Source organism: Loxodonta africana, chromosome 1 (assembly GCF_030014295.1).
Source record: "Loxodonta africana isolate mLoxAfr1 chromosome 1, mLoxAfr1.hap2, whole genome shotgun sequence".
Lineage (NCBI taxonomy): Eukaryota > Metazoa > Chordata > Mammalia > Proboscidea > Elephantidae > Loxodonta > Loxodonta africana.
This window is the reverse complement of record NC_087342.1, coordinates 137,682,303-137,699,578: the sequence shown is the minus strand read 5'-3', so window position 1 is coordinate 137,699,578 and position 17,276 is coordinate 137,682,303. Positions and strand designations below refer to the sequence as shown.

The following is a 17,276-nucleotide window of genomic DNA, read 5'->3' as shown; positions in this document are numbered from 1 at the left end:
CTTCAAAAATTATTGATGCCTGTGTTCCAATCAGAGACTATGATTTAATTGGTCTGGGGTTTGGCTGGGTGAGTAAATTATTCTCTAAACTCCCTCCCTTCCTGGAGATTCTTTCCTAAGAATTCACCATTGCCCAAACCAGTGGAGCATTCTGAGACTCCTCAAAAGGCACAGAGAATATGTGCTCCCAGCAGGACTCTCTCCATCATCCCATAATAAAGGAGGGACTTCTCTGCTTTACAGCAAGATTTGAGTTGCTCTCCAGCTAACCTGCTTGGATTTATATTTGTTCAGCTTGATTTCCTTGTCTGTACCACAGTTCGGAAGATACGGGTTCAACACTAAGTAGGTAAGCGGCAAGTTTAGTGAAGGGTAAGACAATACACAATACTGGTGAAGCCAGCACAACTTGTACAAGGCAAGGTCATGGAAACTCCATAGACACATCCGAACTCCCTGGGGGACCGAATTACTGGGATGGGGGTTGTGGGAACCGTGGTCTCAGGGAACATCGAGTTCAATTGGCATAACATAGTTTATAAAGAAAATGTTCTACTTTCTACTTTGGAGAGTAGCGTCTGGGGTCTTAAAAGCCTGTGAGCGGCCATCTAAGATACTCCACTGGTCTCACCCCTTTGGGAGCAAGGAAGAAAGAAGAAAACTAAAGACACAAGGGAAAATTTAGTCTAAAGGACCACAACTACCACAGCCTCCACCAGTCTGAGTCTAGTACAATTAGATGGTGCCTGGCTACCATCACTGACTGCTCTGACAGGGATCACAATAGAGGGTCCCAGACAGAGCTGTAGAAAAACGTAGAACAAAATTCTAACTCACAAAAAAAGACCAAACTTACTGGCCTGACAGAGACTAGAGAAGCCCCGAGAGTATGGCCTCCAGACACCCTTTTAGCTCAGTAATGAAGTCACTCCTGATGTTCATCCTTCAGCCAAAGATAAGACAGGCCCATAAAACAATGAGACTAAAGGAACATACCAGCCCCGGGACAAGGACTAGAAGGCAGAAAGGAACAGGAAAGCTGGTAATAGGGAACCCAATGCCAAGAAGCAAGAGTGTCGGCATGTCGTGGGGTTATTAACCAATGTCATAAAACAATATATGTACAAACTGTTTAATGAGAAGCTAGTTTGTTCTGTAAACCTCCAACTAAAGCACAATAAATAAAAAAAAAAAGAAGATATGGGTTCAAGAGTCTTCCCTAAAAAAATAGGAATACTAATCCCTGTAAACCACATGCTTAGGGTCTCAACTGTCATAGTTAGTGGTCCCAACTGTTCATCAATAGATATTTTTTTAAAGGATAGAAGGTCAAAGAAAAGAGAGATGAAATAGGAGAGAAGGACTTGAGTTCTGGCTACACCATTAACACACATTCTGACACTGCTAAGCCTCAGTACCCTGTTGTTTGTTGTTGTTGTGTGCCCTGGAGTCAGTTCTGACTCATAGCGACCTTACAGGACAGAGCAGAACTGCCCCCATAGGGTTTCCTAGGCTGTAACCTTTACAGGAGCAGATCTCCTGCTCTTTTCTCCCATAGTACCACTGGTGGGCTCCAACCGCCAACCTTTCAGTTAGCAGCCAAGTATATTAAACTGAGAAAAACAGTATCTGTTCTACCTATATAACAGAGTTTTTGTGAGCATGACATGAGATAATACACCAAAAAAATTAGAAACAGAAAAGTGCTTTAGGAATCTAAGACATTATTATGAGGGGTCCAGAAAATTAAAAATGAAGTCTAGACCTAACCCTAAAACAGTAGTGCCAGCAGGATGAGATGGCCTGGGGAGGTATGTCTCTGCCCACCTTCTCTCTTTGCCTTCCCTTCATCCTTCCTCCCATCACCCCCATACAACAGCAAGCTTGCTCTGCAAATGTAACTCTCAGGCATTTCTTTGCCCCCACTCACTTTCAACCAGATTGCCACCATTTGAGCCCTCCTTTTTTTTTTTTTTTTTTTACAGATGTCCTAGGGCTGCCACTAATAGGCAGGGAAGTTATTGCATTGCATTTTTTCCTGTAGGTTTTTATAAGCACTCCACTTCCTCATCAAGAGTATACCTCTGGGTACCACAATGCTTCATCATTCCCCACTTGAATTATAATTTCTATCAAAAGACGTATCTCTCAGAAGGCTTGAGTGCTAAGCAGAAAGTGATTTTTAAAGAGATGTGTGGGAAATGGCTTCAATATTTGGCAGTTCCTAAAGGCAAGATGATTTGGGATGTTGTTTTAAAAAAATGTGTATTTGATCAGTTCATTGTGCTATTTTCTAATTCCTGAAAATGCCTCATGATTAGAAAACTGTATTTGGCAATTGCACCAAGGTAGTTATTTTGTCTCATTCACTTATCCATATATGTCACATGTAACACATAAGTGTATATATTCACTAGGAAATCAATCTTTCTTTTGCAGATATCTCCATTAAAATATATCCTTCTGAAGCCAAAGATATAGACAATGCCCCAAGAATTGAGACAAGTGAAAGTCCTGCAAAAATGTACAAAGTGTCAACTATGAGACAAATATTTGATTTGGCAAAGCATCGAACAAAAAGATCAGCATTTTTCCCAACTGGGGTTAAAGTCTGCCCACAGGAATCCATGAAACAAATTTTAGCCAGTCTTCAAGCTTATTATAGATTGAGAGGTAAGGAAAGAGATGAAACCTCTTTAGTCTTTTTGTTCTTTTTACCCCTTCCCTTTGATTCCTCTATAGGTTGTCTTCAGCAAAAAACTTCCAAATGCTCTCATTTAGCCACAAGAGTTGTAAAAATTGATTAACTAATCTGATAAAAATGAGTAATAACCACTCAAAACCATGGTAGAAATTTGCTCTCAGAGTTTAAAATGTCTTGTGCAACACAGAAACCTGGAGGCATTTAACAAGTCACCAGAAAGTCTTGGTATCTGGGTTTTACCTCTTTGTTTTATTTACGCTAATACCCAATATTGAATTTTAATGTTGTTTCTTATGAAGAGAGAAGCACAGAATGATTGCTGTGTCAGGAACCAGAGCCCGTTGATTTATGACTTAAGATTTCATTTTTTCAAAGAAAACATTACATCCAGATTCTCTCGCTCCTTGATATGTTTAAATTGTTTATTATAGGTCCAGAGAAAACCTCTGAAGTTGGGAAACCTGGAGGCACATCCAAATGCAAAGGAGTCACAAATTAACCACAGTTACTAAGACATAGTTCAAGGGCATTAACCGAATTTACAACACAATTACTGTGATTTCCAGCAGAGTTACAGTGCAGTTTTTACCACAAGACAACATAGCAGGATGTTCGTAGTGTTCCCAGAAATCATTATGGAGTTAAATCATACCACAGCCATCAGTGACTGTCTTTTTCATTCACTAAGCACTGATGAAAAAATAGCTTCCTCTAAAAAACAAAAAAAACTTTGGTAACTGCTATTAAATACCCCAGGTAGCTCCAAATAATGCAAAGTATCTTGTCTACCTGAAGCCTAAACTCATCCTTACGGGTGAGAGTTGAGGTTTGCACCCTAGATGTTTGCATCCATTCCATAAAGCACAGTCACCCTTGTCTATTTAAAGCCCACTGAGTAAAGAGTTTGGTTCAATTCTAGCCTGTGGCATGTGGCACACAATGGCCACTGAGAACTCATTTCATGATCCTAACCTCCTGGAAATTTACAGGCTGTGACTATAAGATGTTCAGGGGTTGAATTAATTTGGGGAATTCTTACTGTGTTTTGGAGTCATAATTAACAGTCTCAAAAACATCAAGGAACACACTGAGGATGACAAGAAATGGCCATGATATGTGTGAATTATTTAGATGAGCATGCTCCACACTGATCAGATAAATGACACTGGTAAATTCCATATTGTTTTTTATACAGAATTATAAATATATAGTATTTGCATATCAATGAATAGGAACACAACTGTTGCTAACTATTTTCATGTAACATTTTTTTTTTCTAGTTCTTTAGGACATTCACAAATAGAATTCACTGCAGGTATTTGTAGACTAGACTATTGCTGAAGCTGAATTTTTAGTTCTGAATTTTTATTCTTATTCCTTTATTTTTTATTAGGTTTGCCTCTTTCATTCTTATTTCTCTGGGTGAAACAAACCACACTTTTTCTCCCCACAGCAATGACAGTCCATTATCTTTATGGCAGCACCTGGGTGACAAGAAATTTTACTTTTCATCAACCTGGGTTTCTTAATTCTAACACATTGGTTCACAAAGAAACAAAAAATAAGATCCAGCTACAAAGCAGTGTTTCTTTGACAGAGTAACACACTTACGGCTCTTGTTGCTGCTTTTACAAAATTAACTGTTGGCATCCTTCAAACTTAGCAGGGAAAAACATCACGTTCTGCAAATCAAATGGAATATCGAGCTATTCCTTTTACCAGTGCTTAAACCAAAGCAAGTAAAAATATTCTAAGCTTTGCTGTAGAACTGTAAACATACACATGCCCAGGCACAACTGCAAAAGATGCAAGTTTCTTACTAGTAGTCCCTCGTGCTCAACTCTGTGCTCCCCCTAACCCAAATCAAATTCCTTTCTTTATGGCCTCTCTTCTCTCTCTCTCTCTCTCTCCCTTCCTCCCTCCCTCCCTCCTTCGCTTGCTTTCTCTCTCTCTCTGTCTTCTCCCCTGTATCAAAAGCTAGATCCTCCTTTCACAGTACTGTGTGACTTAGAGAAGTTTAATGATGGAGAGGGTCTAGTTTCTATTCCAAGTGTTATCCACAAACCAGCAGTGTTGCCAACTGAGGGCTTGTTAGAAATGTAGAATCTCAAATCCTACTCCCAGGCCTACTGTCAGGAGCTAGATTTTAACAAGATACCCAGCTAATTTGTTTGCACCTAAAATCTGAAAAGCACTTGTCTAGAGAACATCTAGCCAACACCCTCACAGTACAGACAAGAAAACTGAGGTCTAAGAAAGGGAGGTGATGCATCCACGGCCACAGAACAGAGTTAGAACCCAGTGTCTTGCCTCCCATTCCAGTGTCTTATCTATCCATCTAATGTGTGCCCAACACTGTGGTGAGTATTTTCACAAAACCATAGTCTAATTTAATCCTTCCAAATGCAAATGACTTACCTGCCAACCTGGACTTCCAATTACAGAAAACCATGCCTGGTCTCCAGGACACATGATCTCTAGGGTTCTTCCTACCTTATCAAATAGCCTAGCATCTGACATTCAGCAGAAAAGCTGAGACTCTGAGACGGGACTTCATATGTCAACCAGCAAGCATGGGAAGATAGAGGAACTAAGGCTCTGAATTGTTCTAGAATCCCTATGATAATCCCTCTCAGTAGTTTTAGAGAAGGATGACACAGAATAGGTAAATCAAGGGCTAGAAAAATCTATCTTTGAGCCATTTTCAGACCCCTCCCAGCTCTGAGATCCTTCGATGCTTCAACTTTCAAGCATTCTTCTGGTGCTCCCTTAGTAAGGAGGGGGACTCTCCCAGTGGGCCCTGTGCGGGTGCTCCTGTTCTCACAATCCCAGAAGATTCTGTGCCTCCTGGTTTGTGGTAAGTTTCAAAGAGGCCAGAAAAATGACTCCAGAGAGGCCACAGAAAAACCTGCCCCTCAAAAAGAGTCTGAGAAAAATCTACTGTCCCTGTTTCATCCTTAACATTTTGATCCCAATACTCCAGGGAGATCATTCTTAAAGTAGTGTCAGACACTTGAGCTTCAGGGAGAAACTTCTCTAGGTGCCTTTGTGAAAAGCAGATTCCACGGAAGTGGGGAGTTCTGTGTCCTTCAGATGATGGAAAAGGAGAGGGAAAGGAGGAGGACTGGGAATCTGCAAGCACCAGAAACAAGCACCTCCTACTGGATGGTTCAGCCTCAGTTTCTCCAATCACATGACAGGGTGCTGCCTGCAGAAATCTCTGCATGGTTGTTGATGTATCCTGAGCTACAAAATATTCAGGAAAATGAACTTCTGTATACGTCTATATTGAACTCAAACAGTGGCATCACAAGGGTTTACTTACACCCCCTCCCCCGCCCTCTCAGACCACACAGAATTCTTAGTAATGTTCTTGGTACAATGTTACTTGTAAATCTTAATTCCCACATTTCACTGAACGTAATGGCAATAGCAGTGACATAAAAAAACAGCAAAATTAAAATTACACCTTTAAATTACAATATCATACCCACAGCCTAACTGTATTTACATTACATAGTTTGATGTGATTAAAGTGAAAATTCTGTAAGAAAACAATAGAATTCTGCGAGATGTTCTTCTGAACCCTCTTGCTTAAGGAGGCTTTGCTCCCAGGCATTGCTCCCCCTCCATTATGCCTTCATGACGCAGCAGCTCAAGTCACAGCCAGGACCAGTTCCAGTCATAGCCAGAGGGACCGCAGAAGATGGGGTGGAAGGCGAACTGCTGTGGTGTAGGGCACTGGACCAGAGGCAGCCAGGCGGCCCAGGGGCTGCCAACGGGACTTCAGGCACAGCAGAGCAGCTGCCCAGGTGCTGTAGTTCGAGACCTGCCCATTCGCTGTGCAACCCCAGGATTGCTGCCCAGAAGCGAGTTTGCCCTGCAGTGGCGGATGCCCTGGAAACCCCCTGGCAACTGGGGCTCGGAGTCTCGGGGGAGCGTTGCTACCTGGGGAGTTCTCTTGGACAGCCCTGTTGGAGGATAATGGTTCTGGTGTCACCCCTTCTGACAGTGTCGCCCAATGCGGTACGCAGCCCCCACCCCCCTCCCCCCCGTGGCGCCACTAGACTCAAACACAACAATGATATGAAGATGGCCCAGGACCAGGCAATGGTTCTATTACACATAGCATAGCTACAGTTGGGGCCAACTAGACAGCAACTAACAACAAAAATATACATCCATCTATCTATCTACCTAGAAGTTTGAGTTTGGACTGTTGGGAACAAAATAGGTTCAAGCTTTAAACCGTACTGAAATAAAAGGAAGACTAAATCTGATACCAAAAACCAACACACCTAAAGGTGTGCCTAACTGGTAAATAGAAGGGATTATCAGATTACATTTTCGAAGATGTTTCACCAGTGGATATCGTCAGTGAGAGTTACAAACACCAAATCCTCAGAGGCAGTGCTAGTTTATGCTAAGTATTGTATCTCCAGTGCTTACATGTTTTGTTTTGTTTTGTTTTGTTTTGTTTTGTTTTGTTTTGTTTTGTTTTGTTTTGTTTTAACTAAACTAGCAGGTACCTTGAGGAAAGACAGAAGTACAAAATAACAATCCCAAAGGACATGTGACATCTGTAGGTGAGAAGGAGAGCAGGGAAGCTGGTCTGCTCAAACTGGACACACAATTCTTGGGGTTTGGGCAAATCTGCAAACACCCAAGGTTGTTTCCCGCCTATTGATGTGTAGACTCTAGACTGGAGATGGAGGTCCAGAGGAGCTCTGGTGGCGCAGTGATTAAGAGCTGGCTGCTAACCAAAAGGTTAACAGTTTGAATCCACTAGCCGCTCTTTGGAAACCCTATGGTGCAGTTCTATTCTGGCCTATAGGGTCTCTACGAGTCAGAATTAACTGGACAGCAATGGGTTTGGTTTTTTTGGTTTTGAAGATCCACAGGCTACATGTTCATTGCTGTCAGGAAAGGCATTAAAACTCCCTAATCTTTGCCTGACAGGGGAGAGATCACATTCATAAAAGTGAGTCCTCCAAGGCGTGGCTCTCCAGGAGTGCTTACCCTTACCATTGCCCCAAATATGTGAAACTAGAGGGCGCTATTTGAGGTGGTGGGGACTGCATGCTCTCCTGGTTTTGGAGATTACAAATTAAAAGATCAATTAGCTTGAAGTTTCTGGTCAAGTTGTTGCTGGTAGGTGAGGTGAGCTTCTATCAGTCTAGAATTCTCTTTGCCTCTGAAAATTAGGAAAAATCCAGAGATAAGAATAAGCGGAGAGGAGGAAAAGCATAGAAGTAAGAATCTCCAAACAGGTCTTCTCACCTTGTTCCTCCCCACATGCCCCTTTTCTCAGCACAGTGCCAAAATATGTCTTTAGAAAGTCAGATGCCATCAGTCTCTGCCCCAAAGCCCCTAATTGCTTCCCATCCTTCTAGAAGTACACGTCAGCATATTACAGTAGCTTATAAGAGAAGTCATCTAACGTTTTTTGCTCACTTAAGTAATTTTTAAACCATGCATCCCCTTGCACACTTTTCTGTTGAAATTAATATTTTTTCATCATACATTTAAATAACTAGACAGGATGTAACTTTCTATGAGTTGTAAACATTGATATTTAAAAATAAAGCAAGGATTAAAGCATTCTTACGTATCCAGTGGAATCTACCATTGTGACTCTATAAAACCAAACCCAGTGCCGTCGAGTCGATTCTGACTCACAGTGACCCTATAGGACAGAGTAGAGCTGTCCCATAGAGTTTCCAAAGAGCGCCTGGAGGATTTGAACTGCCGACCCTTTGGTTAGCAACTGTAGCACTTAACAACTACGCCACCAGGGTGACTCTATACTTACTATCAAATATTCTGAACAAGTAGGTGAGCAAACTTTTTTTAACAGTCAGAAATGTCAACTGTTTCCTTTTTCTCCATAAACTCACGATTCCGTTCCACTTCGCCCTCAGATTTTTATCTTAGTGTAATTTATGTTTATGCTTGGAAAGTCTGTTACTGATTGCTCTAAAAAAAAATTCTCAGTAACCAAAATGTGTAGATAAATTGAAATTGTATGTTTTAAATTTATTTCTTGTGACTACGGGTCTTATGTGTAATTTCTCCTGGGTTTAGTTCCATTTATAATATTTTTAAATATATTTGATTAAAACAAATGGCTATATTATCAATTTGATAAATATTGTTAAGTAAATTTTTATTAACAGATGGATGTAGGGTTAGGTACAGTACCACACTGCAAACACAAAATTAAGAGCAGGGCTTTAAAAGGGCCCATGTTAATGAAAGGCTCTGTAGCTTGGGCTTTATTAGCTTCTGCCTCTGTATGGAGGACGCCTGCTTTAGTTTTGATCTTCTATTGGTTCCTGTATCATTCTTATGTTACCTATTGCTAAAAGAGATAGGATTACACATCAATTTTATTCTTATTCTTTTACTTAGTTTTGTTTAAATGCTAAGAAAACTTGCTTACATAATTAAGTAGATGGGAACAAGAACAGAGTTTTGTTATAATAATGTCCTTAATTCTTTACATTCCTTTTGCATTACATGTCGATAACCATATCATGATCTATCATCATTTTTAATGATATTTCAACTGTCAACTTCATTAGATCTCCCAGTTTGTTAAAAGCAAAAAATCAGGAACCACCTGAGTTGCAAGTGTCTGTGTTACTCCTCAAATAAGTTCACTCCCTTTTTCAACCTCAACATTATTATTTCGAATTGTCCTTTTGTTTTGCAACCTGAGGGCAATGTGATTAGGGATGGATGAAGCGGGAAAGGATTAGGACCAAAGGGGAAGTGAAAAAGGAGAGGTATGTCCTTAGGCAGGCCAATTATAGGGAAGCATGTGTAAAGTTGAGACTTAGAAATTGATTCCCTTTAAACTGAGTGCATGCTTATCCCCTTGAAAGTCTTCAAGTACGGCTGGGCTACCTGTACCCCAGTTTGAAAGCTACTTGTCTACAAGCCCCTGTACAACCTGTTCCCCTCCCTATCTCCTCCTGTCTTCATCTTCTATTACTCTCAATCTTGCTCTAGCCAACACTGACCTCATTACTGTTTCTTTGATGCTCCTATCGCTCTCCAGCCTTGGGGCCTTTGCTTTTCCCAAGCTGCTCAAGCATCAACTTTAGAGTCAGGCCTTCCTAGAACCTGTTTAAAATTGCAGTCACATACACACACACAATTTCCTATCTTCCTTCTTTTTTTTAAAGTTTTTCTCCATAGCACATAGTAGGTGCTCAATAAAAGTTTGTTAAATGAATTAATTTCTTTGTGCTGTAAATCGGTGTGTCAACATAAAGCCATGAAAGAACTTTCCTTGTTATGAAATTGTGCTTGAGTTGGGGGAGGGAGCTCTTCTTAGGATGTGGCCATGTGGCCATTTTCCAGCCCAATGCCTTTGTATTGCAGTATGTCAGGAAGCAGTATGGGAGGCATATCGGATCTTTCTGGATCGCATCCCTGACACAGGAGAGTACCAGGACTGGGTCAGCATCTGCCAGCAGGAGACCTTCTGCCTCTTTGATATTGGGAAAAACTTCAGCAGCTCCCAGGAGCACCTGGAACTTCTTCAGCAGGTGAGCGTTAAGTTTGGAACACTGAGCGAACAGCTCTCCAGACCTCCTGCCCCTGCCCCTTTTGAACTTGCTTCCACAGTATAAGGAAGCAAGAAGTGCTTGAAGATGTCTGATAAGGCCAACAGGAACTTTATTCTTGCAAAATAATATTGTACAGGCAGGTTGAAATTAAACTGAAGGGAAAACAGAATGAAAATAGATTTCAGCTCTTCAGGTGGCATTATCTCCTGGTAAAATTACTTTTTATCTTTTTTGCAGAGAATAAAACAGAGAAACTTGCCTGAGATGTAAGTACCCAAAATAGAATGCTGCATGCTCTTGACTTTTGATAGATCATATGATGGAGTAAGACTGAGCTATTTTACCTTTGTGATATTATGTCAGCCACCAAGATCTGTGTAGGTTATTTTGACAATTTATGCAGATATTATGTTGAAGATAAATGAGTACATAAAAAAGAAAAGTTGGTAGATATTATAGGCTGAGATAGATCTTTGCATTATATTTGTAGATAAAATGAATTCCTTACTGTGTGAAAAGTACCTAGTGTGTATGTTCACTTATAAGATACAACCCAGTGCGGAGCAATTAAAATATTTAGAACTTACGGTAAACTATTGGAAAACCTGGTAGCATAGTGGTTAAGTGCTATGGCTGCTAACCAAAAAGTCAGCAGTTCAAATCCACCAGATGCTCCTTGGAAACCATATGGGGAAGTTCTACTCTGTCCTATAGGGTTGCTATGAGTCAGAATCAACTAGACAGGAACGGGTTTTTATGGTAAACTATTAGTTACATCAGGAAAATATTTAATATAACTAGAGAGCAACTGAATTTCGCACTTTCATTTGGTATTCTGTAAAGTGTTAGTATTTCTCAAACTAGATTACTGAAGCACTGAGCTATATCCTCAACAAGAACTGAATATCAAGGGAGAAAATCAAGATGAAAAACAGGAAAAGGAAAAATGCATTAGATAAAATGATTAAAGAAGAGAGATTATGTTACCAAACTCCAAATTTATAAATTACATACATTTTATAACATCTAAAAATCTAACTCTAAAGATGATAATGCTATGAATAGACAAATTTGGCTGCATGAATTACCAGCAATTCTTTATCTACCCTTCCACATGTGCTCCTTTGTTTCTGTTCCTTATTAATTTCCACTGCAAAAAAATGTCAAATCTGATCTCCCTAACAGATTTCACTGCCTCTAATCTCTTCCTCTCCTTAACTTGCAAAATTGCTGCTAGATTAGTAAATCTGAAATATTCCTTTTCTTACACTGAGCCCTGTTCAGTGGCTTTCAAAAGATTCTCACATCTTCCCATTGTCCTTCTGCACATCCACTCCCCACTCTTCACTTACCCTGTGCCACAGGAGGCTGACTGGAATGACAGACTGCAATTCTGGTATCCCTTGCCCTCTGGCTTCTGGTTAGGTTCAGCCAATGGGCAGCTGGAAAAGGATGAAGTCAGGGAATTTATTATTCCTTTCTCCCCAAAAGGTGTCCTGGGGTGGTATAAACAATTAACACGCTGGGCTGCTAACCAAAAGGTTAAAGATTTGAGCCCACGCAGAGGCCCCTCGGAAGAAAGTCCTAGCAATCTACTTCCAAAAAATCAGCCACTGAAAACCCTATGGAGCACAGTTCTATTCTCAAACACATGGACTCGCTATGAGTCAGAATTGACTCAACGGCAATTGGTTTGTTTTTGGTTTTCTCCCCAAGAAATTTTCCGGGGCTGATGACCTCCTTCAACTTCGGCTCAGCTCTTCTCGGGCAGCCCTTTCCATAGAGCCTTCTCTGTCTCTGGTTCAAGATAATTACTCCATCCTCTGATATCTTCTGCCTTAGGAGAGGTTTTAACACCCTACTGTTACTAGCCCTGGGGTACTACAGTATCCCTTGTGGTTGCTGTTATAGTCTTTCCACAATTTAGTAAATAGTCCCTTTATTAAACTTTGTTCAAATCAGTATGAATGACTGTCATGGATTAAATTGTGTCCCCCAACAATATGTGTGAACTTGGTTAGGCCATAATTCCCAGTATTGTGTGACTGTCCACCATTTTGTCATCTGATGTGATTTTCCTATGATGTTAATGAGGTGGGATTAGCAGCAGTTATGTTAATGAGGCAGGACTCAATCTACAAGATTAGGTTGTGTCTTAAATCAGTCTCTTGAGGTATAAAAGAGAGAAGCAAGAGAGAGACATACGGACCTCATACCACCAATAAAGAAAAGCCTGGAGAAGAGTGTGTCCTTTGGATCCAGGGTTCCTGTGCTGAGAAGTTCCTCGACTGGTGACAAGGACCTTCCCCCAGAGCTAACAGAGAGAGAAAGCCTTCCCCTGGAGCTGACGCGCTGAATTTGGACTTCTAGCCTATTAGACTGTGAGAGAATAAACTTTTGTTTACTCAAGCCACCCACCTGTGGTATCTCTATTATAGCAGCACTAGATACCTAAGACAGTGAGCCATCTGTTTTCCTGCCAAGACCAAACTATTTAGTGAAGGCCCTTCACCTCCTGACCATTCCAACTTTGCCTCCCATTCATCCATGATCCCACAACTACTATAATACAACTTCCTCACTGCACTGCAGCCCTACACTTCCCTGCCTCTGAACCACAAGCCTTTCCCTCTTACCCTGAAGAGCCTGCTTTCTCCAGTCGACCTACACAAATCCTACTCTCCAGTCAAGCTCCAGGTCTAGCCCCACCTCCCCATGATGTCTTACCAGCCTACTTGAGCCTGCGGCAATCTTTCCCTGATTTGAATGTTATATTTGACACGTATTTTTGTTTAACATTTCCTTGCTTTACTGTTTGCCTGTTAGGGTATAAACTTCTCAAGGGCAGGAACTGTTTTATACTTTCCCACTGGCTCCACAGCAAAGTCTTCATATATTTTATTTATTGATTATGTCTTTATAGCACTTTCATACAAATTTTTAAAAAGTTATGGCCAGGAGAAATTATGTGACATAGGAAAACCTTAGTACTAGAGTATTATCCTTTTTCACAATATATAAAGGTATTGATTCCTCTGATTTAAATGTAGGATAATGTTTATTATAAAACACTGTCCATGACTCTTCTATTTTCCAAAAAAGAAAGTGAAGCAGAGGCCATCCATAAAGAAAAAACTTAGCAGAATATATCAACACTTGATAGAACATTATTAAAAGTTACAAGAAACAATTACCCTGGCTAGAAAGAGAAAGAAATGGAAGCATTCCATGCACTCCTGTGCCTGCCAGCATTACAGGAAGAAAGGAAGGAGCAAGGGACATTTGACATTAGCTGCAATTACCAGTTCATTAAAAAAAAAAAAAAAACTCTTTTACTTGGAAACTTGGAACCTTTCCAAGAAGCTAAAACAGAAATGTTTATCACCTGACTAGTCCAGGAATCTGCCAATTTCAAATGACTTTAACATAAAAGCCAAGGGAAGAACCAAGTGGCCCAGCCTCCCAAATTGTAGCTCCTCAGTGATGGTATAGATTGCCTGTTCAATGATAGGATCACACCTAATAGCAAAGGATATGGAAACAGTCTCCAGCATGAATCCTGCACAAAGTAGGCAGGAGCTAATGCAACAGCCAATGTTTTAATAACTGCTCTTCTTGGTCATTTTCTTTTCCACAGCAAGGTAAAGCAAGGAGGCTAAAGTAATGATGGGAGAAAGAGATCTTACTAGAAACAAAGATTCACTGAGTAAAAAAGAAAATTGTTGAAGTTATAAATGATATAATGTTTAATATAATTACGGTTTACCAAGTATAATTCCCAGTAAAACTATTTAGTAACTGCATATTATAATGTCAGGAAATGGACTCAAACATACCAACGATCATGAAGATAGCACAGGATCAGACAGCGTTTTGTTATGTTTTAACGTAACAAAATATGCATAGACTCACCATGCATCGGAGTGGACTTGACAGCAGCTAACAACAGAAAATAATGCCACCAAGAAAATGAGAATAGATGACTCCAAATTTCACTACTGAGTCTGAGTTTATATTTGGCCTCTTTACCTACAAATATTGTTGTCCATACTTACAGCTGACATCCTTTCAGATTGGTGGAAGCCCAGGCCAGTTTATGGCTAATCTAGGTGATTCTACAACAGGAAACTTAGCTATCCCCAAGACCATCACCATGAGCCAATATGATCAAATATCTTGGTCAGCTGCTACTATATTGGAATTTCAAAAGACATCACTACCACTATTTCTTTCCAAGTGAAACATTCTAGAATGGACCAACATATGCAGACAGCTCTATAACCATGGCCTTGGATCTACCCCAGAAAGATCTTTCACACTGCCCCTTCATGGAACTGCAAAACTTCCCCCAACTTTCTGGCTAGTTACCAATGCAGGCAAACAGAATAAGCAATATTGAGTTCAGAATATGGATTTACTATGCCTACATTACTAGAAATCTACCTCTCTCCCATTACTGTAACCACAAGAGTTAGTTAATATTACTTAAAGTTACTAAATGACTCTCTGGATTTACAGGATCAAGGGTCTGAGGTTTTAATGAGAATATTTCCGTCACAGATCATGGCATTAATTCATCTTTGGTGGCGAGGACACAGTGTAAGTGCACTGGAACTACAAAACATCAGGTCCCAAAGACCAGCTTTGCCTTCCGCAATATACAACCCAAGACTAAAAAAAATGCCAAATTGCTTGTCGAAAGCCATGAACCCAAATGTAACCTTTTTCTGGGTTGTTTGAATTTTTCTTCAAAAAGGATATATTTGAATATTACTGCTATAATGAAAAAATAGATAAACTGAGTTTTTAAATATTCTTTTTCCTCTAATTTGTCATTCTACTCAGTACAGGCTAATTTAAATGCATTTCTCCTATTGTCATCAAATGCCTTCTCAACACTTCTTGCTTTTTTATTTTGTTGATAGAAAAGGTGAAATAACTACAGAGGAGACATTGGAAGATCCTGGTGGAACCCCTGTGTTTTCCGCAGGTAAGCTTATATCTCACTTAGTCTGCTTCTGAACCTTAATCTAAATCATCAAGAAAGCCTGTTATTTACAAAGCAATCTTTTACTGAAGTTGACAAGGTTTAAAATGTACTTTCTCAAAACTAAATTGTTTTCTAACCTCAGAAAATAATTTGTGCTCTTTGTAAAAACTTGAAAACTATAGAAAAGAATACTAAAGGTAAAACTAAATCGTCCATTACCCTACAACCGGAGGCAATCATTATCAACATTTCTGCCTATTTCCTTCCAGTCTTTCTTCTGTTGTGATATGTATTATTGAGACTATACTTGCTTATAGTTTATATCCTTTTTTCCCACTTAACATAAAGAACATTTTGTAATTCTACTAAAATTTCTTCAAAACAATCAATAGCTTCCAACATTCTATTGCATCTATATAAATGTTATCAAGTTAACCATCCCATGGTTGTTAAGCATTTTATGCCATCACAAATAAAGCTTTAGTTAACAGATTGAAACATAAAATTTTATCAAATCACTGTTAGAGATATTTTTCAAAGTAGACTACTAAATCAGAGTATAATTTTTAAGGCTCTTAATATGTGTTTACAAATTTACTTTCCAAAAATTTTGTTGCAATTTAACTAAGCTACTGGTCAAAAAGACAAGAGCCTGTCTCATCGTACATTTGCCAATATTGAGTGTTATTTGTTTTAATGTTTGCCAAAAGGAAAGGGAAAATAAATTTTTTTTTTAATTTTGCTAAATGTTTGGAATTTCTCTTTTATGTCTTTTCTATTGTGATCTTGCTTTTTTCCCATAAAATTACAAGAATATTTTAAAATATATGAAATAAAACTATTAATCCTTTTGGGCAGTGTTTTCCCCAGTTTGTTATTTGATTTTAATTGTGTTAATGTTTTAAGAAATCAAATTTTGATGACTTAAAATCTAGAAATTGAGAAAGTGGAGGTTTTTTAAACAAATGATAATATTATTTTCCCATTTCTTTACTTACCAATAACCTTCAGACCCAGCAGATGTGACTATATTTTAATATCTCCCCTAAGTGCAGCTAATTTATCTTTTCTAGACTGACTTTTAGCTGATAATGCAACAGGCCTAGTTCAATTTCAATTATTAAAACTTTAGTGGCAAAACACATTCTTGAACAATTAATATGACAGCTGTAGAGTTGTTAGTTCCCACTTATAGATAGTTAAAACTTGACCTTTGACAGATAATATTAAATCTTATTCAGAAAAATATCTACAGGAGAAAATTATATAAAAAGATATTTTACTCTAAGTTCATTTAAATATTAGAAAACAATCAACATTAATGAGAGAATTGAAATTTATATGTCTATTTTAAAAAATGAAAGCTAATGTATTTTAGCTGATGGGAGCTTCTGTAATAACAAAATTAAATCTAGTAAGATAATTTGGTAAAAGTGAAAGCTAACTCTCATAAACCATTTTCTATTCTTCACAAAAACTGTTAAGATAAAAATCTAGTCTCTATTCAAGTAAAGAAAACATCATTGTAACAAAACTGCCTATAGGGTCACTATGAGTCGGAATCGACTCGATGGCATTGGGTTTGTTGGGTTCATATTTTATAATAAATTGTTATTTAATAAAACACTCAAGGAAAAGTTGTTTTATACCTAATTGGTATACATTTAGCCAGAAATTTTTTCCACTTTCATATTAATTAGGCAAAAACATAGAATGTATTGATTTATTTTCCTGCTTTAGAAGACAGACTATACCAAAATAATATACTAAATATAGTATAACATACCACCATTCAACCTTTTCATTCCTGCAATGAATGTTTTAGGATTTCTCCAATGTTCTAATGACACCTGAGGTTGACTTCCATGCGCGGCTATTTTTTCAGTTGAGATATTCCCAAAATGCAGCCACAAAAAGAATTACATGATCCTAACTGTAATGAAAGCAATTCACATCATACTTACTAGAGACTTAGCATCAAAGAGTAGAAAATATCCTTAACAGT

General features: G+C 38.9%; 1 protein-coding gene across 1 annotated transcript in view; it reads left to right on the top strand.

Annotated features, from left to right (window-relative positions):
* Window positions 1-1,798: 1,798 nt before the first annotated feature.
* The window catches only part of IMPG1 (interphotoreceptor matrix proteoglycan 1), a 127,425-nt gene continuing 111,947 nt past the window's right edge, over window positions 1,799-17,276 (top strand). Inside the window, 5 exon segments of the mRNA XM_064294647.1 lie at window positions 1,799-1,811; window positions 2,440-2,673; window positions 10,094-10,260; window positions 10,519-10,547; window positions 15,207-15,271. Of these exon segments, the coding sequence (XP_064150717.1) occupies window positions 1,799-1,811; window positions 2,440-2,673; window positions 10,094-10,260; window positions 10,519-10,547; window positions 15,207-15,271 (508 nt within the window).